This window comes from Accipiter gentilis, chromosome 29, assembly GCF_929443795.1.
Source record: "Accipiter gentilis chromosome 29, bAccGen1.1, whole genome shotgun sequence".
NCBI lineage: Eukaryota > Metazoa > Chordata > Aves > Accipitriformes > Accipitridae > Astur > Astur gentilis.
Window position 1 is genome coordinate 2,186,984 of NC_064908.1, and position 25,670 is coordinate 2,212,653.

At 48.6% G+C, this 25,670-nt stretch overlaps 2 protein-coding genes across 4 annotated transcripts in view; one reads left to right on the forward strand and one right to left on the reverse strand.

Moving 5' to 3' along the window:
- CD46 (CD46 molecule) overlaps positions 1–25,670 on the reverse strand; it is a 251,230-nt gene that overhangs the window by 177,830 nt on the left and 47,730 nt on the right. The window lies entirely within an intron of this gene.
- On the forward strand, positions 9,104–23,342 carry CD34 (CD34 molecule). Of its 3 annotated transcripts, none has more exons than XM_049832566.1 (8): positions 9,104–9,283; positions 14,595–14,729; positions 15,462–15,745; positions 15,855–15,932; positions 18,409–18,556; positions 18,879–18,919; positions 19,661–19,825; positions 21,579–23,342. In XM_049832566.1, exons 1-8 carry the CDS (start codon positions 9,205–9,207, stop codon positions 21,768–21,770), a joined length of 1,122 nt encoding a protein of 373 aa, XP_049688523.1. In that variant the 5' UTR covers positions 9,104–9,204; the 3' UTR covers positions 21,771–23,342. The 3 variants fall into 3 exon arrangements, with proteins under 3 accessions (XP_049688523.1, XP_049688524.1, XP_049688525.1); XM_049832567.1 differs by lacking the exon at positions 21,579–23,342 and adding an exon at positions 20,100–20,209; XM_049832568.1 differs by lacking the exon at positions 21,579–23,342 and adding an exon at positions 20,126–20,197.

Consider the following 25,670-nt stretch of genomic DNA (forward strand, 5'->3'; position numbering starts at 1 on the left):
CGGTGGAAGGCTGGCCGTGTCTCAGGGCTGCTGCCTGGGGATGCCGGCGCTGGGAGGCAGACAGCCCGTGCCCGGTCGCAGGGCAGCCGGCCGTGCAACGAGCACGTGGACCCGCTGGAACAGCGCTCGTACGTGGAAATGGAGAGAGTAATGTGGGTACGCAGAGGTCTGGAGTCTGCAGAGGGACTGGAAATAACAAGTTGTAGGGTTTTTTTCTCATCAGCTTTGGATTCCCTCTGTGTAAAATAATTGCTTGTATTTCCAGATCAGAAATGGGAGGTTTTAACCACAGTGCTGTGGCTGGTCTGGCTGCATCCCCTGGAGGGGACAGGGCAGAGATGCTCGGCAGTGTTGGGTCCATCCCCGCTGCGCCTGGGCCCGTGGGCTGCCCGTGACCCTGCTGTGGCTGAGGAGGTGCCATCCTGAGCACGGCGAGGACAAAGGTGCTCTGCCTGGAAAGTTCTGCTGGGGCCTGGAATCCTTCCTGCAGCTCTGGGAAAAACCAGAACCATTAATGCTCTGTCGCTGTGGTTAGTTTATTCATCTTGGTCATTTCTAATGCATCTTTTATTATCTCATAAACAGATATTCCCCCCCACCCCCCAGATCCTCACAGTACTGAGAATATAGGTTTGGGATTGTGTCCACAGTTTGGATGTCTGTCTTATGCTGTTTCTTTAGCTGGACCTTATCAATAGCACTATATGAGATGACTCATTATAATTTGCATGATAAAAGAGCACTATAATTTTAAACACTAATACTGTTGGATGTTTATATTTTAATACAACTGTCCTGTAATACCTGCCTCCTTCATGGCAAGAGCGAGGCTTGTGAGATGCCCCTCACTCCCCTTCCCAGGAGGTTTAACTGGATATCATCTGCTTGCATATGCACTTTGATTTTTAGTGATACCAGAAGGTTTTGTTCTATTATTCACTGTAGGTCTGTGTTGTCTGTGCTTATTATGTGCCATCAGAAGGTACCTGGGAGTCTGCAGCCTTCCCAGCCACTCCTATTGTACAAACACATCAATAAATAAGTGGTGTCTGAATTTAGCTGTGTGCTCATAACTGTTAGCAGAGCCCTGTCATTTTTTCAGGTCATCTAGCACTGCAGTTGAAATAGTTTTGCTGTTGCATCCTTCTCTTCAGAAGACAACCAAAGAAGTGGCTCTTAGATTTCGATTTCATTTTATTTATGCTCTAAGACCAAGGACATGACTTTAAACTCAAACCAAGAGGATATTTCGAATGCAGGCTGTTACAGTTTCCAGTGCAGTGGGTCAGTAGCAGCAGGAGTTGCTAATGACTGAGGATGCTCTTGTCTGTGTATTTGAACAAACCCTCCTTTGAAAAAATGGAAAGACTCGTACCTCTGGGACCTCATTTCCCAGGTAGAAAACAGCAGCACTTTATTATCAGCAATTGCCAGGGTGGAGATGAGAGCCCTTTCCAGTCCTTTTCCCCTGGTGCTTTTAAAGATGCCTTTCACTGCCGCCACTGATGAGTTTTACATCTCATCTGATGCTTCAGTAACACCTGGCGCTAACCTGATATTTACTCAGAGAAAAAGCCATTCCTTTATTTCCTAATTACAGTTTTGGTTTCCCTCTGAGAAACCCCACCATAGTTTTTAGGCGGTACTTACTTTACGTAAATTACAGCTGGAGGGGGTGTTCTCCCTGGAAATAAAGGCAATGTAGATTTATTTTTTTTTCCCCCTTAATCTTGGTCAGTGTTGCTTCACCAGCGACCCCTTGCACCTACCGACAGCAGCTACCACCACCCGCGGGTGCTCAGCTTTTGGGACGTTTTCTCCTTCAGCCCCTTGCCTGGGCCACCAGCGGGGCTGCAGGGGGGGGACGGACCGGGGCTGCCCAGGGGCCCTGATCCTCCGCGCTCCTCCGCGCTGCTCCGCGCTGCTCCTCCGCCTCCTCCTGCAGCATCCTGGGCAGGGGCGATGCTGGGCTGGAGCCCGTCAGGATTTTGGCAAGGACCGTGCCCAGCTCCCGGCGTGTGAACTTGGAATAGACAGGGCACCCCAATTAGGTGGCTCTGTTGAAAGCGTTATTTGCAAAGGCAGAGAATTAAAAATAGAAGAAAACAGCCGGCAGGAAAAAGGTCTTCGCCGAAAGGGCTGTGGAGCGCTGGAACCAGTCGAGTGCCCACCCCTGGAGGTGTTTAAAAGACACGTAGGCATGGGCGCTTAGGGACACCCTTTAGCGGTGGACTTGGCAGTGCTACCTTTTACAGGTGGACTCACTGATCTTAAAGCTCCCCTCCCACCTAAATGATTCTATGATTCTATAATTCCATCACATTTAAAATGCATAGTATTGCAAATAGCATTTATTTGGAATTAAAGTTCAAATTAAGCATCTCGTATCTCTCAGGTACTGTTCGCTTGGTGTAGCAACAAGATGGACTTGCTGCAGTCCTGGTGATGGATGGAAAGCCCAGGCAATGAATCCAGCTTGCATGTTCGTATGACATCCATAAATGGGAGAAATAAATTGCAATCAGCAGTCTGCAGATCTGGATGGAGAAAGCTAATCTTTGTACTAAATTACGAGACTTATGCTTTAATGATTTTTATTGGTGTTTTGTGGTGCTGCTGTTTATTACAGTTAAGTACTTTGGACGGTGCAGCAATGAAAAGCAGTCAATGAAATCAGCCAGGTTAATGAGACTCTGATACAGTCCAAAAGTACTGATGGATAGTAACAGAAATATGACTAGTTCATCTCTGTCCTCTCCTGTTCATTTTCTTACATTGCTGCAGCTACTTGTCATTCTCTGTATGTTCAACCAAATGTGCAGAATTCCTGAAAAAAAACAAAAAACCAGATTGTGAGGGCACCTCATCACCTCCACGCGCCAACAGTCGCCATCTAAAATCACACTTCTGTGTGTTTGACTGGACCTAGTGCAGACAGAAGTGATACGGCCGCATCCGACGGAGGCGTGTGATTAGCTTGCTTGCTCTTTCCGAAGCATTATCATGACTTTAGTGAGCGCCAGTTTTCTCACGCTGACCAAAGCACTATTTGAAAGAGTTTTCAGCTAGGTTTCACTGCTGTTGCTGGCTTCTCTTGTTCCCTCTGACGTGAGCTGTAGGCTCCCGAGCCGCCGGCCCTTTTCCCGTGAAGGGAAGGTGCGATGGATGCCCCGGTGCTGCAGAGCTCTCGGACATTGCTGTCTCTGTCCGGTCGGTGGTGAGATATCATCTCCATGGATCTCATTCTTCCCGTCACAAAGCCGGGAGGAATTACTTTCAAAGACAAAAAGGGTTTTTATTTAGCACTTGTGCCGGGGCGGTTGGCGCGGTTTCCTGCCTGCGGTGTTCCATGGGCTGCAAACTGTTTCCAGGTCACACCAGCAGCGCCGGCCGAGCATCTTCTGGCTTTTTGCCTGTCCTGCGCCAGAGTTTCTTTCTGCACATTTTAGCCCCGTTTCTTGCAACTTAGAAAAGCTACTGCTTTTTGTAGGCTTCTCGTTTTGCCAGTTCTTGCCTTGTTTTTCAAGGCAATTCCGTCTGACTCGTTCAACCTCCGGTATTGCTGCGGAAAATATGCATCTGGGGAACAGTTTCATGGAAAAATGCTTAAGTGACTTGATTTACATTGTAGCCTGCCCCTTAAAACTAGATTAAAGACCTAGTAATATCCCACAAAGCACTGAACAGACAGAAGGTAGTAAATGAGCATAGCCTTGATTAGATTTGAACCAACAATCTTGAAGTAAAAGTTTAAAGCGTGAAACTGTTTAGCAATCTATCCACCATATGGTTTGCTTGAATGTAGTCATGTGTATGCTTCATATTTGCTTTATTATTTGAAGATATTGATTTTAGTGGAATAATCATACTAAGCAATTTGTTTTAATATACCACTTTTATTAAGAGAATGTTATAGTTGCAATAACCATGCATCTTTTTTTTTAAGAGTTCCAAAAGCTTTTTAAAATAAAATCTATGATTTACGGATCAAAAGCCTGATATTCTTGGTTTTTTTCAGCTGTTTCTCTCTGAGGAATGACTCTGCTGAGTGTAAATGAATAAGCAGTAGCTGTACAAGGGGGTAATAAATAGCAAGCACCCATTAAATGCAGTTGCAAGGATTATGAAGAGGCAAAACTTTGCCCAAGTTAAAAAAAAACCCCACATATATTTGGTCTTTAATTCTGAGAACTATATTTAAATAAGACTTAGAAAAAGAATACAAACACCTAGATAAATAGTGGTGTAGAAAGGCAGTGTTCTTTCATAAATGATGGTTATTAAAGGCTCTGTGCGCTCGGTTTGGAAATAAATTTAAGAGCCCAGACAAGTTGCATACTTCTTGCTGAAGCAGGAGGTTTTCCTCTGAGATCACAAGGAAGGGAGGAGAGGGAGAACCTTCGTTTCAAGTGGTGGGTAAAGGTGAGGTGAGGGGCCAAGAGAGGTCTCATCCAGCATCCTCCCGAAATGGAGGGCAAGGTGCCCACCGCCCACGCAGGGATGGTCCTTCAGGGGTGAGCGGCTCCTCCAGGGCTGGGAGAAGCAGACGGCTTCGGAGAAGCTCTGATGTAGAAATTATCAGGGCAGTAATCTCTCCAGAACAGCCCTCGCACAAAGGATGCCTTGACAGGAGTCTCAGGATGTAGTTTCTGAGGCATTAATAAAGGAAGCATTTCCTGCCCCAAGAGTTACACTATAAATGTAATAACATGCAAACCCAAACACAATAAAACAAATAGGTGACAAGCTCTTAAGGAAATCGCGACAAGGATGATAATATTCGGGAAGCTTTTGAGCTCTTTGCCCTTTCTTAGGTGAATCACAATCAACCCATTCCTCAGGAGCCGTCTGCTGGGAGCAGACAGCGTGTGTCCTGCGTTAGCAGTGCACAGGAGTTCCCCTTGCTCAGCCCCGGTCAGGATTTGGCCCCGTGCCTCCTGTTAACACAAAGGAGATGTCATCCCAACAGCATCTGAGAAGCTTGACTGGGAGAAATAACCCAGACTTCACTCAAATGCCATTTCATTCGCAGCTTCGTGCTCTGCTCTGGCTGTCCCGCCCTGTAGAGGCGTAGGGATGCTCGTACCGCTCCCGAAAGCTGGATCTCTGGATCAGCAGTTCTTCTTCGGAGGCCTGAGCGCGGTGGACACAAGAGATCGGTTGTAATTTCCAGAAAGCGTTGGTCTGTCTGGGAAGTGGTGGGGTTTGGTTGCTAAGGCTGAGGATTGAGAGACAAAACTTTTGGCTTTTGGGATTTAGTTGTGGTGTGGCATTGCTCCAAGCGCTTCCACGTGCCTCTGTTCCTGCCCATGCCATGAGAGTGCTGTAAAGCATTAATACTCACTCACTTTCGATTTAAGTGGGCAAGTTATTAAATGCTTTGAAACTCTTGAATGGCAATTGATAGGTGAGTGTAAGGTTTGATTTACTTGATGGGATTTTGTACAGAAATAGTCCTCTAATGTTGCACATCCTCTGGGTCAGCAGTGGTGGCGTCTTGGGAGGATGGTGGGAATCTAATTATTTCATCTGTCCAAAATAGCAACTTTTAAGAGGTGAGGAAATGACTACACCAAAACTATTGTATGCCATCTGCCTGCTAAAATACTTATAGAAAACATGTTTCCTGGCATATAACTTCCTAGCCATATGTCTATTGCATCATTCACAATTAAATTAAATCACCCTTAAATACTTGGACAAATTCCCAGTCTATGTGAACAAGCCTTCATCACCGTGCTGTTTGAATTTGGACACTTGATCCTGTAAATGGTTAGCTGAAATTGGCTCAGCCGTTGTTAACCTTATACAGCTGATACGGACTGCTTCAAGACAATTCAAGTGCATGTTTCTTACTTTGGTCTTTAAATTTTGAACTATAAAAACCTGTTAGGGGTCTGAAAGGAGGAAGGAATTCTACAGCATTCATTGGCAATGTGCTCAAGTCACTTAAAACAGAGGTTTAAATGGAGAGTCATATCAATGAGAAAAGGTCTTATCTTCTGCTCATTGAATAAACATACGGAAATAACTGAAGAGCCTGGTTCCAGCTGGATATTCTGAATATTTGGAATATGCTTGGAGGTGTGTACACACACAAGTACACCCAGCCCCCCCAGCCGAAGAGCCTCGCGTCCCCCGACGGGGAGCACGGCGATGCCTGCGCTCGAGGAACGGCTGAGGCCCAAAAAGCGGAGCGGGTGGATGGGTAGAAGCATCTCTAGGTCTCTCTCCTAAAATCCTCCGAAGACAGCGCTTTCGATTAAAGGCTGATTTTAATAAGCAACTGATTGGGGGAATTTTTTGGTTCTTCTTTTGAGGTTACGTTAGATTTACCTGGTGTGCTGAGTCACTACCCTAAAATGAGTTGTAAGGCTTGGTCCGACATACTCAGACAGTGCACACAGTGGGCATAAGTATTAATGAAACCCTACATCTTTGACACGGAATGTCATTTAAACGCAGCCTGACTTCCACTGGAAACCAAACCCACGAGCTTCCCATGCTCGGTGTCTGGCAGACCCGGTCATTGTCTATTTTTAGCCCAGCTCTCTATTTTTAGTCTGTTTTTGAAAGGTGAAACAAAACCGGCAGCCAAACCCGGATGATTCTGTTGGTTTCTTTCATTCAGGAGCCCGGAGCAGCGCTGGAGGAGAATGGCAGGAAACCCGGCAGGGCGGAGGGGCGAGACCCCCAGGGGGGCCGGGGGGACCGTTTGCCATCAGGGACCCCCCCACGGGGCCGCACCAGCTCCTGGCGCAGAGCTCCCTGCAGCTCCCGTGCGGACAAGGGGCTCGGCGTGAGCTGCTTCGTTTTATTCTTTTCCCACAGTTCACTTGGGTTTAGTACCGAAATACAATTTCTAAGCATTTCGAAGAGATTTTTTTGCCTTCGCTGTCCAAGACGGGTCCCGAGCCCTGCCCTGCCGGAGGTAGTTCAGCAGCTTTGCTTGATGCTTTTCAGTGTGATGGGATGCTGGTCCTCACCAGATGGTCTTCTGTCTTCCTAGTGGCTGGTACTTTGAAATTTCAACTTTTTATTTTTAGTTGTGTTATTCAACCCAAATTCTCACTTCAATAGAAAAAAAAAATAAAATCTGTTATTTAAATAGGACCTTTGTCTCACTCTACTTTTCTCATTCCATCTTTTGAATATATTTTCTAAACTGAAAGGCATGCAAGCCTGTGTCATGTACTGAGTCATGCGTTTCCCAGTGTACGTGCATGTGTTTGAGAGAGGAAAAAAGAGAAAAGGTTTGGTGGGAGATGTTGGAGACAGCCAGGCTGTGTCCACACTCAGCTTTTATACCATGTTGTAGGCCATATTTTACCGGGACATGCTGGTCTTTGATAGAGCTGTATAGCTCTGTCATTCAGTAATAGATTAGTGAACATAATAGAAATCTTTATATAGACGTCGGAGCGCATTTCTTAGCTACAGATATTTCCTTCCAAGAGACATTTTCCTGTCATAGAATCACAGAATGGTTTGGGTTGGAAGGGACCTTTAAACATCATCTCGTCCAATCCCCGTCCTATGCTAAAACCAAAAGCTACTGGAATTCTGTCATACCAATAAATGCGTATACTGGGAATGCCATTTTGGGATTTCTTTACACATAATACTACCCTACCTTTTTTTCTGCCTTTTAATCCTTCTGCTGACTGTGGCCATATGACTGTAGAAGTGTAATGGGAGCATCCACAAAAAGACACTACGTTGAGCAGGCACTTCATTGTCCTTCCCTCCATGGATATTTTCCTGGCCACCTCATTTTTGATTTCCTGTTAGCAATGACTCCTTTAGTGACTGCATCATGTAGCTGTAAAAGGAAAGGAAGAACCCAGACTTCACTGGAGTTTAGTTTCCCAAGTGATTGTATCTTTTTTTTTTTTTTATCCCCAAAGGCCAAAATTATTACTAAGACTGTTCTGTTGTCTTTGGTGTCCCCCGACATAAAAATCAAGAATTGGAAACACCGAAGTATTTTTCGATTTAATTTCATTTTTATTTTTAATTATAATAATTATAATGTTATAAATAATAACTTATATATAGTAGCATAATATTATAAAATATAAATACATATTTATTTTAAAATTTAAATTTAAATTTTATTTTTTAAAAATCAATACTTTTGGCAATACTCAAGTTTCTTTAAGGCCATGTTAGGATGCATTGACTCAGCCCTGCTTGCCGCCTGCTGCGGAGCATCCCTCGTGCTGCCAGTTCCAGAGCCGGTCCCACACGCGCCTGTGGTGCAGCCGCTGGAGAACCAGCGAGCCAGGGCCAACCATTCCCACTTGGTAAAGTTCAGCCCGGTAATAAAACTGAAGTCAGTATTTCTGACGGTTTTTAATATTTCTATAATGCGTTATTAATGGAAGTGAGCTCCAGGAAGTTATTTATTAGTCTCGAGTCCCTCTTCTGCTCCAGGTTTTACGCCGAGGTTTTTGCCTGTGGGTTTTCCTCTCCCCCAGACCTTCTTTAAACCATTTCATTCGTGCTCTGTGTTTGACCAAAGTCAATTTAGTGAAGCTAATGGAGTCACTTCTCTTCAGGTCAGCGACGATTTCGCATCCTTGAGTTCCTTGCTTAATTTGCTGGGAAAATTTCCGACTCTGAAGTCAGTTTTCAGAGTTTCCCACCTTTCCGCGGCACTGGCCACAGCACAGCCCTGGGACCGTGCACGGGGCTGGCCGGCGGTGGCTGGACCTGAGGTTTCTCCACTTCTCTGCTCTCCTCGCATTGTGTTTACTTTGCTTTGAGGGAAGTTTAGCAGCAGGCTCCACTGTAATCCTTCCTTCCAGCTGGAGCACGTTGTATCCCTGCCTCCACTTGCACGGGAAAGCAAGCAGCTCTCAGGAAAGAGTTAAGCCCAGCGAGGCTTTGGGATCCTTTGCTGGGGAGAGGGTTGCTCTTTTGTTTGTTTTGAAGTGCTGGCAGGAAAGTGGGGAGGAGAAAATTACCTAAGTGATAGTGAAGTTGCCACGAACTATATAAAACTGTGAAATCAAATCGGAGAAACTCCACCTCGCAGTCTTGAACCATAAGCACAACCCCTGAAGAGAAACCCACCCCACAACCGAGTGATCTCAAAGGCTTGAACTAAAACCAAACTACATGAGCTCAGAGCTGCTGCAGGACTGCAAACCCAAGAGCTGTCACAGCCAGATCCAGTTTTAGTGGGAGCTGCGAGCAGGAATGCTGTGCTTGGGAAGTTTAAAAATAATGAAGTGGAGGCAGCTTTTCTGGATTGCGCTCTGTGTTGTGGAGTTGTCTGGTGAGTATTGACTGCAGCAAATACCAGGGTTACAAGCACCGAGCAATAAAGCAGCGTGAGACTAGTGCATGGGGCAACTTCTTTATAACTTCTGGAACAGCAGCTTGGGGGGATGCATCGTGATGAGCGTTTAGTGGAGACTGCAATTTCACGTAAAGAACATTTTACAGAACAGCACTGCATCAGGCACCTTGGCCAACATATTTGCGGCGATGTGCTGCAAACAGAAAATGCTGCTGGTTTGAAAAGGAAGGGAATCAGGATATGAGAGCTCTCTATAATATTACAGATAACACAAGGGGATGCATTGCAGCATGCAAAGCTGTAGAGTGCAGCCACAGTTCAAGTCGTTTCTCAGTCTGCATTGGTGTAAATTAGCCTAACTTTTGTTTTGTGGTAGGAACTAAACATTTTCCAAAAATCGAATGAAACTCCATAAGTATTAAAATCTCCTATTCCAGCTCTTCAAATATTCATCACATGAGAAAGTGAATAATAATACAGAGATTTTTCTCTAGGTAGTACTTTTTAAAGGGTTGTAGTTTAGGGAAATATTATCATTTTTGTCCCAAACCCAACAACCATGAAGTAACAAAAAGGGACTAAAAAACAGTGAAGCAGCATTCTGTGTGCTGCATAGTATGCTGGGACAGGAGCCAGGAACCTGCGGGTGTCTCCTCAAATGTAATTTTTCCTTACTCACATGAATGTGAGCAACTAGATCTATTGAAAGAATTTGCTGTATTTTGTTCTTCTGTTTCATGGTGCTCCTTTCATTTTCCCTTTGCTGCCAAGGCATATTGCTCACGCGAGCCGTTGTGCCTGACCCCTCCAGTCTATGTTAATTTAACAGGAAGGAAAAAAACCCAATTTTATCTGAGAGAAATAAAATTCAGGACTGTCTGGTTGGGCTGAAGTGAGCAGCGAGCGAGGGTGTAAGACAAAAGTGTTTACCTGAAATGCGAAACCTGAGTTCCTTGTAGTACAAAGCAAAAATGATACAAAAGTGATAAAAAGCTTTGCCTTTGTAAAGACAAAGCTACCGGGCGACAGGGGGTTTAATGCTGCAAAATGTCATTCCTTTTGCCGGCACAGCCACTGCTCCACATTTCTGCAGGATATTACAGTGCTTTATCAGCTCTTGCTGGAAGGTAGAGGGGGATTATTTCTGTTCAATGTAGCTGCTGGGCAGAGGGGAGAAAAACTAGGGAGCTCACCCTTGGGGCTCTGCGTGCTCTTCATCTCTTTGGGGAAGCCGAGTAAATTAAGCAAAGGTTTTAGTTGTGCAGCTCCTGATGGAAATCCCAATTCGGGGGGAGGGGGTCGTGCTCACGTTGGCTCCTGGCAGCGCTGCCAAGGGTGGGATGACCGGCCTCCACGTGCCCCCCAGGACACCCTTCAGCTAAAGCCACATGATTTACAGGGGAAAAAAAAAAAGCCCCATGCCATGCTGGGCCAGGCGCAGGTCTTCTACAAATGCCGCATGTGGATGCGGTGTGGGGAGGATGGAGGCCGGGTACCAAGTAGCTGAAAACTACAGCCTGGCCCCAGAGCAACGAGCAGCCTCGTCCAGCCTCGCGGGGAGCGAATCCCATATGCAATGTTCAGTTCTGGGCTTTGCCTGATCCTTTGGGGAACCGCTGAGTTGCAATGAGCGTGGGAGAGGTTTATGCCCGTCCCTGGTCTGCAGAGCAGGACGGTGCTCCGGGGCCGCTCGGGAACCCTCCGCCGGCACAGCAGCACGATGCTGCGAGCGGTTCATGGTGACAAAATTGGGTATTGATAAACTACGCGGAGAGCTGTCCTGTGCTTGTCTCAGAACGTACATAGACAAGAGAGCATATGTTCTATTTGTACCTAATACAAACACTTTCTTTTTTAATCTTTTTTTGTTTCTTTTTTATATCTTTTTTATTCATCTCTGCCAAACTTGGTTTGTTTTAAAAAATCTCTTGTCATTTTAAAGCATTCTTCCTTTCCTTCATTCCTCTTGCAAGACCTAGAAAAGTTCTAAAGGTCAAGGAAGGAAAAAGGAGCTTTAAAACCCACAGCCACTTGGGTTTAACGTCTTTTAAAGGGCTGCACATCATAACTGCTCAAGCCAGCAGCAATCTCGGTCCCTGGGAAGGTGCCGGGCTCCCAAGCAGCACCCGGCTGCCGGAGAGGCCCCAAGCCCAAGGAAACCCTTGGTCCAGCAGCTGGGCTTTGGGAGGGCGGCTCGGGGGGGTCCCGCAGCCCCCTGCCCCCTGCGTGACTGCGGCCCCACACCCGTATCCTGTCTGGGAGGAGGAAAAGGGGGAGGGAAGGGATTTTTATCAGATATTTCCAGAGGGAAGAGGGCTCCACCCGCTTGAATTCCTGCCACATGGCTGAGAGCAGTAAAAGTGGAAAGGCGTTGAGTAATGCAGGCTGGAGCCCTCGGAGGAGCTGCTGCGGGAAGCCTGGGCTGGCTGCAGCTCCACGGCTCCGTGTTCCACCGTTCCTCACCCGCTTCTTCTGCAGCCGCCGGTACCGGTGGGACCACGAGCGCCGGCGGTACCGTGCGTGCCGGCGGTACCGTGCGTGCCGGCTCACTTGCAGCGCTTTGCCGTAGCTCTGCCGCAGCCCTTGCAGCTTCTAGAGCGCTAGCTGAGCTTGGAAAAAAACTTTGTTCGACACACAGAAGAGTTCGAGAAACTATCCTGGCACAGGGTTTCTGTGTCAGAGCACTCAAGTAGGCGCCCACTTAGCAAAAGGTTTACCAAGAGGTTCGCGTATCAGCAGAGGAGGTGCAATTACTGTCTGGGAATCCCCCGTGGGTTGCACCTTCCACCAAGCAGGGATGGACGAGCTGGGGAGAAACCCCCGGGTTTAATTTGCTGCGGGTGCAGAGTAGGGCACAAATTACAAAACTTTCCTCCTGCTTCCTGAGCCTTTGCCACTGCAGAGTTTTGCCTTCTGTGGTCCTGGTGTAGCGCTCAGGGATGAGCGCTGGACCAAGTCACTACTTTAACATTTATATTGTTGCTTTTTTTATTTGACATGAGCTGAGCTACTTCCTAAGCCCCATTATTAAAATATCTTTAAAAATCAGAGGTGTTTGCTTTTTAAAAGCTAGATAGGTAAATACAATAGGTACTGTGAAGTACAGGTTTCTTTCACGTATCTGCAATGCTTTTGCTCCTCCATGTGCTAGTGCTGCCAGGTGAAGATTTCTCCAAGGTTAATAAATGGCTTGGCTTAAACTCCCAGACCCTTAATACTAACAAATTGACAAAGTTTAGCAAAGCTAGTAAAAATGTATGGTGCAATAAATGACCCACTTTAGCTGAGCACCATGTGGATTATCCATCTCACATCTGGATCATTATTTATCTCATGAGTCCTAAGGTTTCAAAAAACTTAGCCATGTTTTCTATAAACCCGCCTGCATACACTACAATAAAGGGAAGAAAAAGAAATACTGTGTGACAGGCCTTCTCGCAAATTACACTGAGCAATAAGCCAGGCTTCAATTTATGACATTCAGTGGTGAAAAGACTTTGATTAGAAATACTTCTGGTGCTTTACAGACATCTGGAATAGTTCAAAGGTGCTTGGGTGGCTGTGGCACTTGGGGAGGTCAAGTCCAGGCGCTACATTGTTCTAGTGATGTAAAGTTTCCTGCTAATGTCCGTGCAAATACAAAGCTGTATGCAAAGCGTGGATTTAACTTTGTGCTACTCATTATTCTGGGCACGCAGTCATGCCTCCTGCTTTTGATTTGTTAAAATTCATCAGAAAAACTTGGTGATTTAACCAGTTGGAACAGAATTGTCTTGGAGAGAAGAGACTTCTCCCTTAAATAAAAGCCGTGCCAGAACCTAAATCCCAGCTCCAGACACCTGCGCCGAGCCCTCGGCAGGGCCCCTGCCTCCCCCGGTGCTCCCGCGCCCAGAGCAGCTGCAGCCGGGATGGGACGGGACGGGACGGGATGGGACGGGACTGGACAGGACAGGACAAGATGGGATGGGATGGGATGGGTTGCAATGGGATGGGATGGGATGGGATGGGACGGGATGAGATGGGACGGGATGAGATAGGATGGGATGGGATGGGATGGGATGGGATGAGATGGGATGGGATGGGATGGGATGGGATGGGATGGGATGCACCAGCACGGGTGGCCCTGTGGGGCCAGGCTGGGGTGCGCTCCCCCCTCAGCACCCTCCGGTACAACCACCCACCGGCTGCAGGAACAGCCGAGCAACTCTGCCTGCTGCCAGCTATTGCCAAAATAAACTTCAGTGATCTCAGTCTTTGCTTTTCATAAACCATCCAGGTTCTCTGGACCTGATCCAGCAAAGTACTGACATCCCGACATCATAGAAAAATTCCTGCCGGGACAATACTGAAGTGCACGATACTGTGGTGCACAATACATAAATGCATGTTTAACTGGCAGCGGATGCTGCCCCGATGCTGGCGCCGGGCGGCTGCTCAGGACCTGTCAGTGCTGCTCCATCTCCAAGGGTTGTTTGGAAGGATGAAGTAACTTTTCTTGGAGCTCAGGGTCCCCTGGGCAGAAATACAAAAGAAAAAATGTATTTTGTATGATTTTCTCTTTAGTGTCTGGATAAGAATCTTAAACAGCAACAGCCCTGGAGTAGAGACTGAAGCTGTTTGTTAAAAGTGGAAATAGATCTTAGGAATAGAAAAGGTTAAGAAATGGGAAGAAATGCATTTGCATTGACTCATATAGTTCATTTCAGAAGGAAAAGCTGGAAGTGTCATCTTTGTAACTTACCAGGAAGTGATATATAAACTTTAAGTTAGAACAGCAAACCATTCTCCAAGCGTTCAGTTTTACCTCCAAAGCTGTTTTTGCTCATGAGTCAGAGCTGATCCCAAGCCAATGGGAATGTTTCTATTTACTTTGAGATTGTGCCTGCAAATGCAAATCCAGCTTATTTTTCCTGAGGCGCATAAGTGATCTCTTCCAAGGCCCGAGTCTTTCCTCCAAGGATTATAAACCCAAACTACTATGAAATCCAGCTTTGTGCAGAGCTTTGTGCATCCCTCGGCAAGCCCGAGGATCGGGCAGGATGAGGGCAGAAACGAGCCGCTCCAGGACCCTCTGCAAGGGCTGGACCAAAGTTTGGTACTCGCCCAGCTGAACCGTTTAGCCTCTGAGCTTCTCCCATCTAAGCTCTAAGGCAGCCTGCTATTTGGGGGCGAGAAGAAAGTGAATTTGTGAAAGCAGTTAACCCTTCCCTGCCCTGCCCGCAGGGACCCTCGGGGCTGGGGGGGGGGGGGGGGGACGGCAGCCCCTAACACCTTCCTCTGCCCCCAGGCAACGCTTCTGGGACCCCAACATCCCCCACCCCACGAACAGCCGTGACCACAGAAACGAAAGGCATCAGCAGCACGGCAGCCACCGGAGCCACCGGAGCCCCCAGCAGTGCCAAGCCGACGCCAGAGATGTCCGGTAATCAGTCGTGCCCCCCCGTGATTCCTGGTAGCATTTGCATGAATAATCAGATTTATTAAGTGCACAGGCTTGCCCTAAGAAACCGCATGGTTGGTGCATGGGTCATGCTCTCAGAAAAGAGCCTGATAGTATGGTCCAAAGCTTTAATCCTGCCCAAAAAATGCCACCTGGGGCAACCTAACACTGCTGTCCTCAGGACGGGCAGCTTAGACCCATCCTTTTCAAAACAGCCAAGTGATAAAGGGACAAAATGCTCATTAATCTTTTATCTCAGCATACCTATTCTTTGCCCAGCAAATGGCCCCCATAAGAGGTCTGCAGCCCTTCTGCTAAGAGGCCGAGGTTCCGAAGAGCTCTGAAGCAGGGACCCTTGCACAGACGTACGGTGCCTTTCTCTTACGCCGTTTGAAATCCGTACATCTTTTTGAAGACTCTGGATCAAGGGAGAGAGCAGGGTGATGGAGGGGAGGTCAGGCAATGGCATTCTTGCTGTGGTGCAGTGTATGCCCAGGAAATTAGTTCATTGTAAACAGATTATGAAGCGCATGTAACAATTAGGTAACTGAAGCAAGCCTAATGGGCATTTCTTATACAGCCAATAACACGTTCTGGTACCGCTGGCTATGACAAATCAATATTGTACTTCAGTCATCGCAATGCCACGCATTGATTTTAGAGGACTTAAGCTTTCTCATCTATCGTTTTCATTGCATTTCTTCAAAACTGAAGCTGCAGCCACGTCCCCAGCAGCCAGAACCACCTTCCCGGGGCTCAGCAGCGAGCGGACGAGCCCGCAGCTCAGCCGAGACCCCACGCAGACGCTGGGCACCCCCTTGGACCCCAACCACACGAGCCGAGGGGTCCCCACAACCGAAAACCCAGCCACACAACCCAGGATGATGGAAGAAACCCCAGGACCCACACCGGCTATGACGAGCTCTCCTGTCACCTCGGGGCATCCTTCCATCCCGGCTACCACCCCGCCACTGCCCACAGTCAGGGATAGCCCGAAGGTGAGGATTTGGCTGGCCACGGCGGGCTGTGGGACCACGGGGAGGCTGGACTTGTCTCACAACCCCCTGACAGTTCACTGATACCACCTCTGTGTTTTTTCCCTTCCAGAACATCACCTGCCACAACGTCAAAGAAGTGAGCGACACCGGAGCCATCTGCTTGCAGCTCAACGAGTCCAGCACTTGCGTGAGTCGCAGTCCTGGGTGGCCGCACGTCTCCAAGGGGGGGGACATGCAGAAGGAGGGGGGCTGCAAGCAAACAGCCAAGGGCAGGTTCTGCAGCACTTTCAGGCTTACAACAATGGGGTCACCCACCATAGCTGGGGGGTCGGTTTAGAGTGGGGAGCTCACACCGTTATCCCTAGGGCAGAGCATCTGAGTTGTGCCAAACCGGCAGAGGTGGGGATGATCACAGCAGTCCCAGGAGGATCCCAAAGGGATGATCACAGCAGTCGCAGGGGAAATGCAACCTCCTGGTTTCATAAAACCTCCCTTTTCATAATTAAGAGCTGGGCTCAGTTAACTTCTAAAGTATGTCCCACCATGTTTAACGGGAAATTGTCTTTGTTCTTCCTCTTCCCTGTTGGAAATGCGAGCGCCTTTTTTTTGCCTTGCCAGCTGCCCTAGGAAAGAAATCAGGGCATCTGAAGGAGCACGGGTGCTGCTCAGTGTCCCCATCTGCACCAACTCCTAAGGGAATCCCAGGCTCCCTGTAACGGCCCTTGGCCTTGTGCACCTAAAATGAAGCATTTATAAAAGCAGAAGAGGCTCCGGCTGCGACAGTATCGTGGGTGGGAGGCAAGAAACCTTTCACACTGGAGGTACAACCTGCGACAGGGAGCAGATGGTGCTGGACCTTGTGGGACAGCGCACTTGGCAATGCCCTGGGTATAAGATGACAACGATTAATTTTACTTCTGCTGGTCGGCCATACTGCCACCTCTTCGGATGAGTGAATTCTTACTTGGCTTTTTTCTCTGCAAATTGGCCATTAAATGGCATTTAGACTCGCTCCTGTTTACAAGGCCTGCACTTTAGCGAGAATTCACATGGAAACTCCTCCGGGAGGGAGCGATTCTGTTCCCAGATGCCATCTAGTGGGGACCGGCACCTCCTGGGCCCAGCGTTTATACACGTTATGCACATATTACATACCTGCCCATACAGAAATGGATGCATATATAACATACAGAACATCCTAGAGAGTTGTATCTAATTGCACATACTCCTAGCCCTCCCTCCATGTGAAACGAGTCAAACCGCCCCGCTTCCACCCGTGGTTTTCTGGGAGCTCTCAGCCCACAGCAGACCTCTCCCGCGCCTCCGCCTCAGCATCATCGAGAGGGAAAAACCAGCTCAGGCTCAGCAGCTGCTGAACCTGGGAACCAGATAAGAGCGTCTGCGAGGAGAGCAGATAGGAGGGACTGGGCCGTGTCTCGCTTTCCTGCTGGCCTTTCCCAAAGCAAATGAGCAATAAGCTGGCACCCAGCGCTGCTAATTGCAAAGGGAAATTCTGACACTCCGATGAGTTCTTTCCACAGCAGAGAAAGGAAAATACACACTTGGGTCTCTTGTTCCATCTTGGCCTTTCTCACCCCAAGCCAAGCTCTACAGAAACAGCTGAAAATGATTTGTTTGTTATTCTCTCATGGATAAGTTTCTGCATTTTTTTTTATGCTAAGAGGATGTGGCGACCCGAGTGCAATATGGAGCAAATTCTAAGGCAAAGAGAGGAAGGCACGGAGCTGCCCGGCTCCGCGCAGCGCTGCAGGACAAGAGGGTTTTCTCCTCTTTTGCAGCCCCACGTCGGTGGGCACGTCCCGGGGAGCGAGTGGAGGGCAGGGGCAGGACGGGGGATTTCAGCTGGAGCCGGTCTCCGTCTCGAGGGGGTGGGCACGGCCACAGCTCAGATGATGTTCCCAGCTGGAAGGATGTTAGGGAAGCTGATAACGTCTTTTAGCAACTGTGGGCTCTGTCTCCAAGCCTGACTGTGGCTGAAAATAGACCTGAGGAGAGAGCCTATCCTGTCTGATACAGAAATTGGCCCACAGAAGGGAAAGGCTGCAGCTCCTCACTCCTCTTCCTCTTCCACCCGAGAGTCGGTTCAGCTCTAAAATGTGAGAAATTTGTATTTTTTTGCCTAGCCTTTGATCAGCAACCTAGCAAAAACATTGAAGACATTTCCTAAACAGGAAGGCTCAATGCTTCTTTGTTATTTCCCTCCTTTCCCAGCCCCTGCCTGGGACTCCGAAACAATAGGGCTCTTCAGGCAGCTGTTTCAGTCCAAAAATTGGAGAGACTTGCAATGCAGTTCGGATCCTAAATTTAGCTTTGTTTAAATGCCATTTGCAAGAGTTGCTGATAATATCTTCATTTAATTTATTCTCATTAAGTTAAGAAACAAGAACTAAGCATCTCCTTTTTCTAGGTGTTGGTATTGGGGCCCAAAGCAGTGGTGAGGTGGGAGGTGAAGGGCTGACACCCAGCCCAGCGCTGTTTGTCACTTCTTGTTGCTTCTGCTCAGCTTTGCACAGCACAGATAAGCCACCAGGACACAAAGGGTGAATGTACAACGCTACCAGTGGTATCATCGGCATAGCTGAGATGCTGGACAATTAGCTGGTTTGGTTTGTTCAATGGCTCTTTTTTTGAAAATTTTGCAGAAACGTTTTTTAGAGATGAAGGGATCGGACTTGTGGAGTGCAATATGTGAAGAAAAAATCCGCCCCATTTCCTCCCCCTGCCAAATTAAACTTGCTAAATCTGAGGTGGACCACGACTGCATGCTCCTCATCCTCGTCGGTGAGACAGGTCAGTTGAGCTCATTCCCTTTTGGCTGTCATTGATACCGCTGGATAATGACCTTGATGTGGGCAACGGGAGAGGGGACTCATTGTGGGGAGAGGCTGTGGGACACAAATCCTCGGTTACAACCCGGGAGGAGACTTCTCTCTGCAACTACTGCTCTTTTCTCTGGGGTCTTGCTCCATCCACGGAGCCAGGACGTTGCCTCCAGAGCAGCAAAGGGGCTCACGGCTCCTCCGTGTTCACCAACGGCCGGGCTCTTCGATGCTGACATTAGCTGCAGCGTGACCCTCTATGTAATGTGCCTCTTCTGTTTTAAACCTTGCAGATCCCGCCACAGATATACTACAGGAGTCTCACTGGGAAAAGGTAAATTCCTTAAGCAAATTCAGCTGGGAAAAAATGGGTGGCCTGAGTGGCTGGAGAAAGGAGATTTTTAGACGGTCAGCTGAGGCTGGGGCAGGTGGCTGAGACCTGAACCTGCCTCCATCTCGGAGGTGCTCGCTGAGCCCCGGCACATGAGGTGGTTGGAGCCAACCACCAGACATGCAGCGAGGCAGCGGTGCACCGTAAGAGAACTAATACAACCACTGAAGGCAGAAATTCTTCAAAAAGTTACTGTAAAATTCTGTAGTATTTTCTTAAAAAAGGCCTAGATCCCGACAATAACTCTTAGGATGTAATTGGCACTCCGCTTCTTCAAAGTACCATGCTGACATTAATTAATTCCTCCTCTCAACACTCCAGTGAGGCTGCCGTCAGCTTATAAAGCCGAGCTCCAGGTGCCTATATAAATGGCAGCCAACAGAGCTGCCACAGCAGTGCACAGAGATATTTCAGCCGTGCAGATGCACGCTCTAAATCTCAGGGCCTGAGCGCTCCGCTCCAAGGGAGAAAATTGCCCTGTGCCACAGAAGACGCTAGGATGGAAATGAGACAACGAGAGCTCACAGGGCGAGCGCAAAGCTCAGGAGCTGGGCTAGCAAAGCCCGGCTTTGTTTACGCGAAGTCTAACAAGGAGGTGAAGAGCAGCATTGTTTTAAGCCCGGTGCCTGTTCAGCAGATGCACATGTTTCCTGTTTGTCGGACTCTCTTTGGTGTTTTTTCCAGTTTGGAATAAAATCCCTTAAACGGGGGAGAGTGAGGAACCACCAGGACTTTTCTCAGAAGACCCTGATCGCCTTGGTCACATCTGGACTCATGCTGGCGTTCCTGGGCTTGGCTGGATATTTCCTGATGAAGCGGCGGAGCTGGAGCCCCGCGGGGGAGAGGCTGGTTAGTGCTTATAGATGGCAGAAGAGCAGGTAGAGAGGAGCTGGGGGGGTGCCCGGGTGGGAGAGGAGGGGCCTGCTCCGCACCCTGGGGCTCAGTACCCTCAGCCTGTGTGCGTGTGTCCCCAGGTCGACGGGACGGCTCGGGCAAGGCGAAGGGCAGGAGCGAGGGAGGCCAGATGGTACAGGGTGAAGGGAAACCTCTCTTGCCTTCTAAAATTAACTCTTAGCTGATTGCTACTGTGGGAAAACCGCCCCTTTCTCGCTCGTGCTTCTAGGTCTAACACTTATTTTTGCTCAGCAGTAAGAACTCATCCAGCAAGACCCCTCCAGAGACCCCGAAACCTTATGAATTTGTCATTAAAAGTGACACACTTTAACTTTCCATTCGCTGCATTTGAGTTATATGTCTGTCTTGTACCGATGCTGTAATAAAGGCTATTTCTCCCCTCACTTAACAAGTGATGGTAATAAAATATATCAAGAAAGAAAGAGAAAGAAATTTCCTATTTCCATTTTCCCCTTTCCAGGCAGGCTGACTACTGAGGACTCTTCCCTACCAGTGACTTTCAGGGACGTGAGCCCTCTGTAAAGTGAGGACGGGCCATGCTTTCCCCTTTCGCTGCTCGTGGGCACGTGAACCGTTGTGTCCTGGGAAGCCATTAGATGATTTCACTGCCAGAAAGGATGCTCTCAAAACATGCAGATGGGAAGTCAGGTACATATGTCAGAGGCAGGGACATTGCAGCTTGAGCTGTCGAGCCTGCTGCCTCCGGGTACCATCTCCTGGATGCTGGCAGCGAGTGAAAGGCAATATAAATGCGTGGCTGGGAGCTGCCCATGTAAATGCACGGCAGTGTCAATCCAGTTTCTAGGTGAGATGAGTCCAGCGCAGACAAGGGTGTCAGCAAAGGGGCCGGGTGCTGTGTTCAACCTGGCTGGGGAAGACATGAGGAATTAATGAAACGATGGGGCAGGCGGGAAGCTCAGCAGCCTGCTGTGCTGCTGGATGCCACTGGGCAAACAAGGAGCGGGGCTGGCGCCTGCCTCCCTGCTCTCGTATCTGCTACCCGCTGGTGATGTCCACCCGCAGCCCGGGACCACCAGCACCCGTTGCATTGCTGTCAGACCTGCCACGGTCCGACACATCGGTGGGGTTATCGTGGTGGGGGATGGAGGCAGCTCTGCTATTGCTCTGGGTCCTCCAGAGGCATCTGCTCCTTATAGCAATAGCGGTAACAAGCCACACAGCATGGCTTTGCATTTGCCGGAGCGCAGTCCTGCGTTTCTGCTACCTGGCTGCGAGCTGTACGTCTATTTACAGGCTGAAAGAAGGAAGGGCAGGGAAAGAAAGAGGCAATTTCCATACCTTTCATTCAATGGTGCTTCTTACTGGGCCAAAGTGGTAAGCAGAGGTGGACTGTCACGGGGTAGCTTTGCAAACCCGAGGCAGGGCCAGCTCCAAAACCTGGTTATGAGAAAAACCACCAAACCTGACGACTTCTCTTTTCAGGTCCAGGGGGGGAAAAAAAAATGCTGTTCCTGGCTGGTTTTCTTGCTTCATCTCGCCACGGCATGGTTCAGGCCCCCTGTTCCCCTTCTCATCAGCGAGAGCAGGTTCCCATGCCTGCAGTTGTTTGTACCTCCTGTCCAGGAAGCGCAGGCAGCCCGCCAAGCCGCTGCCTGCAATCAAAGCCGGTTGCCGTCAGCCCTTTCCCTTCCCTAACTCTGCCTTTGTTATTTATGTACCTGTTTAGGCTGAAGACCCATATTACACAGAAAACGGTAGCCAGGGAAACACGATGTTGATGATGTCCCCCCAGGAGCAACCTGAGCTGCAGGAGAAGCCAAACCTCAACGGTGGGACTCAGGAGAACGGGACTGGCCAAGCGTCCTCCAAAAACGGCCACTCAGCCAAGCAGCACAGCCCCGCCGACACCGAAATGTGAACCTGGCAGAGAAATGCCTCCTTAGCGCGAACTAAGAGGGGAGCGGAGAGACAAGGGAGGGCGAGAGTTTTCTATGGACAGTTAGGGAATTGCAGACCTTTTTTTTTTGTTGTTATTATTATTTCTGTGAAGAACTTCAAAATCAGCCTAAAGCACATTAAGCGCCAGAGCTGCCAAAGACCTGCTTCTCTGCCTCCTCCTACTTCTCCCATTGACCACACAAGACACTTTTTTGCAGCTGTTCTCTGCTTTTGTTGTTAGAAGAACATAATGAGAAATGCAAGTGCCCTTAGCCCTGAACAGCTTTTAAGCAGCGGCAGACTGAAGCTACAGAAGCCTTGAGCCACACTCCAAACAGGCCAAATTTTTGGTGGCAGTGTGTTAGGCTGATTAAAATAGTTAAGTTGGGATTTCAGTGACAAAAACCTCTCAGGTTTCAGATAATTTTGGTTAACAGAGTTGGGGCTTATCCCATCTTCATGCTTAAGTGCAGGATTTCTTCCCCTTTTAAGAACAACAGGTATTTAATCCCCCTTCTTGTGCTTTAGGTCTTCTTTAGTATTTCCTACTCCAGCAGAATTTGCTGAAGCTGTGTAAAACTTTCCACATGGAACTGAAGGCTGAAATGTGAATAGACCTCAAACTTGTTTCTTTTTCAACCCTACCAGTACGCAGGTAGTTGTTTTAGAGTAAAAAAATCTTCCCCAGTCTCTTCATGTCAGGGACTGGAGATGGTGTTTGACGAGGCAGAGCCATCAATCAGTCACCCGAGTGAGATGGAGAACACTTGATACGGCTGTCGATGGCTCTGCAGACGCCTGGGGCTGGCAGTCCCACCACCCTCCCTCCCGACACGCGGGGGCTGGTGCCTGGGGTAGGACTTTGGGAATAAAAGATGCCAAAGGGCTCCCAGTGGGACAAGTGCTGGACAAGAAACCTGGCTCTGCTACGGGTGTTTCTTCCTCTGCATCAGCAGTGGGTACATGAACAAAAAGAAGTATTTTCACTTTGGTAAGTGAAGCCCAAGACCAAAATCCCAACAGCAGGAGCAGGTCTTGCCTAGCTCTGCACTCATCCTGCCCCCGAAGCAAGCGGTGCTGCAAGCTGCATCGCTGAGGACGAGCTACGTGCAGCTCGGTGAGAGCCAGGGACCCGGGGTGGGGGGGGGATGTGCTCAGTCCCCAGCACGTGCAGCTCATTTTTAGGGAGCCAAAGCTGTTGTCATGCAAGCCCGGTGTTGATGGTGCAAGACCACGAGAAGCTGCAGTTCAGCAGATGTAACTCATACCACAGTCTCTGCAGGCACCGGCAGTGACCTCCACATCCGAAATAAGGACAAAAATGGCCCTTGAAGCTAATCTACCCTCTCACTAGCGAATTTATTGCAACCTTTTCTTGGTGCTGAACACCTGAGGGGAAGGCTTTTTTTTTGGTACAATGCTTAAAGGAATGACAGCAACGCCCGTCATGATCTGGGGCTGTTTTCATGGGTGCAAGAGTCATTTAGACACGGTTTAAAGTATTTCAGGTTTTGTTTGTTTTGGTGTGAACTGCTTCTCCCAAATCTCATTGTAAATAATCCCAGTTGAAAAAAAAAATTGAGTATTAAAAATCAACTTCTCTGTAGTGTCCTTGGAACAACAGTGTGTTTATCCCACCGGGACGCGTGGCTCTGGCTGCGCCATGTGCCAGCGCGATGAGAGGACAACGCCTCGCAGAGAGGTTGTTTCCCAGCAGAAATGCTATGACTAAAGGCTGTGGCTTGTTCTGAGCACATTTTCCCTGTCTTTCAACAAACACATTTGCAAGACAAGTGACGTACAGCACACTGTTAAACCTCGTTTGCTTGATTTTCTGATGTTTAAGATGCCCAGCTAATTCCTGCATAAATAAATGAGACTCCGGTCTCACGGAGTGATCCGCAGGGCTGGGGTCTGACCCGACGGTGGGGGGGTGGTGGTGTGTGCATGAAGATGAAGACGAAGATGAAGGCTTCCTCACACTGTGCACCGCGCAATAATCAGCAACGGTTCCTGCAGGAACAGAATTTGCAGGGCAACGCACGGCAGTCCTTTAGTGCCTGTTCTTGTGGAGATGCTCGAGCTCTCCTGAAAGCAGGAGGTTTGGGGCTGGGGATCTTTACTGACCCGGCCCCCTCCTCTCTGGGATGCCCGACCCTTCCTAGTGCTTTTTTCCTGGAGAGAGGCACAGCCGGTACTTCTTGAGGGGTGCTGAGTACGGCAAGAGACCACCGCTGCCAGTTTGGTTGCAGTTGGGGTAAATCTGACCTCCAAAAGCCTGGCTGCAAGGGCAGCAGATGCAGGAAAATGAAATTACTTTCTCTCCCAAGAGCTCCGGCTGCCGGAGAGCGCAGAGGAAGCTCTCCCAGAGGCTTGATTTGCACCACCGGGTAGGCCAGGGAGCTGGGGTTGGCTTTTTTTTTTTTTTTTTGGCAGTTGTTTATCTAATCAGCACGACTCTCTGTGTCAAAAGTAGGAGATCTAATCAAACATCAGGTGCATTTTTCACAGCTCAGGGTATGTCCTACAGCCAAGCAGAGACAATAAAGTTACAGTCAACTGCTTTGGCAAAACAAAAGCTTTCCCTAAAACATCCTGATGGAGGGAAATGCCGAGAGCGGCAGTGGCTGAGCAGGGACGGTGCCGAGCCAGCGGAAAAGGCTGCGCTTCCAGCTCAGGAAGTTTTTTGCCTGTGTGTAAACACAGGCAGGCTCAGCTCTGGCCCAGCCAAAAAGGTTATTTTATTATTCCTTCCTTATCAAACGCCTCGCATTCCTTCCTTGCCGGCCCCAGCGTCTGCCAGGCAGCCTCCTCCTCTCGCCATCCTGTGCTGGCTGCGGGCTTGCAGCTGCTTTTGGGCTACTTTTGGAGGCTTTTGGGGGGCTAAATCCATCTCAGCTTCCAACAGCGACCTGCTTGCCTATAAACATGGTTCGAGGTTCCTGCAAGGGCTCTTGCCTGGTTCACGATCTCCTGTCCTGCTTGTATACGGTGTGTGTATATAGTCTGTTAGGCTGGTGAGGACCCTTACAGCGGCGTGAAATGCCCTGATGAAAATAATTGGCATGAAAGCATCCTCTGGGGAAGAACGGTGGCAAATACATATACAAGGTGTTAAATATAAATGTAAATGTGACACAGCCATTAAATGACATGTCCATGTCCCAGCCTGAAACAGAAGCAGGAGCTCTGACACCCATCCGGGCAGCCCCCGAATCCTTCTGCAGGTTGAAATCAAAGACTTTTTCAGAAATGAAGGAATACCTTCCTGTCTGAACAGCCATAAAATGCTACTGTGCGTTGAAGGCGGCTTGCTCTGCACATTGCCGAAACCAATCAAATTTATCAGAACAAACAAGTTTTAATTAAATCTTATTAACTATGTCCCTCAGTGGATCTTCCATCCTTTTCATAATAACACCAGCACAACCCTTCCAGGTGAGAAAACTCCTGCCCTGCAATATCACAAGCCCTTCACAGCAAAACAGCACGTCCCAGGTCAGAGAAAAGTAGCTCCTTTCTCTGTTTGCTGGTTGTTAATTTCTTTTTCATTGATTTAGTGCTGGGAAGAGCGGCTCCGATGGCCAAGATCCCTCAGCAGCAGGATCAGTCTTGCACAAGCAGCAAGATGCCCAATTCCTGCTTGTGGCCCTTCGACAACACCAGCGTTTTGCCTTGTGCTGTGCCTTGGAGCCCCTCAAGAAAAAGATGCGCTTTCCTGGTGCTCGCCGTGCTCCAGATCTGCCGGGACAGATTTAGTTGAGCGTTGTGCTAAAATTTCAGTTTAAGGGTAGATGCCTTGCATGCCTTGTGCTGTGGAATTTTCACCCCCTGTGAAATTTTGCTTGATGCAGTTTAGCTTAGAGGCTACAGAAATACT

Coding starts and splice junctions, on each gene's coding strand:
- CD34 (XM_049832566.1), top strand. CDS start 9,205: ATGCTGTGCTTGGGAAGTTTAAAAATAATGAAGTGGAGGCAGCTTTTC. Junction 9,284..14,594: donor CTGTGTTGTGGAGTTGTCTG/GTGAGTATTGAC, acceptor CTCTGCCCCCAG/GCAACGCTTCTGGGACCCCA. Junction 19,826..21,578: donor GCCCCGCGGGGGAGAGGCTG/GTTAGTGCTTAT, acceptor GTACCTGTTTAG/GCTGAAGACCCATATTACAC.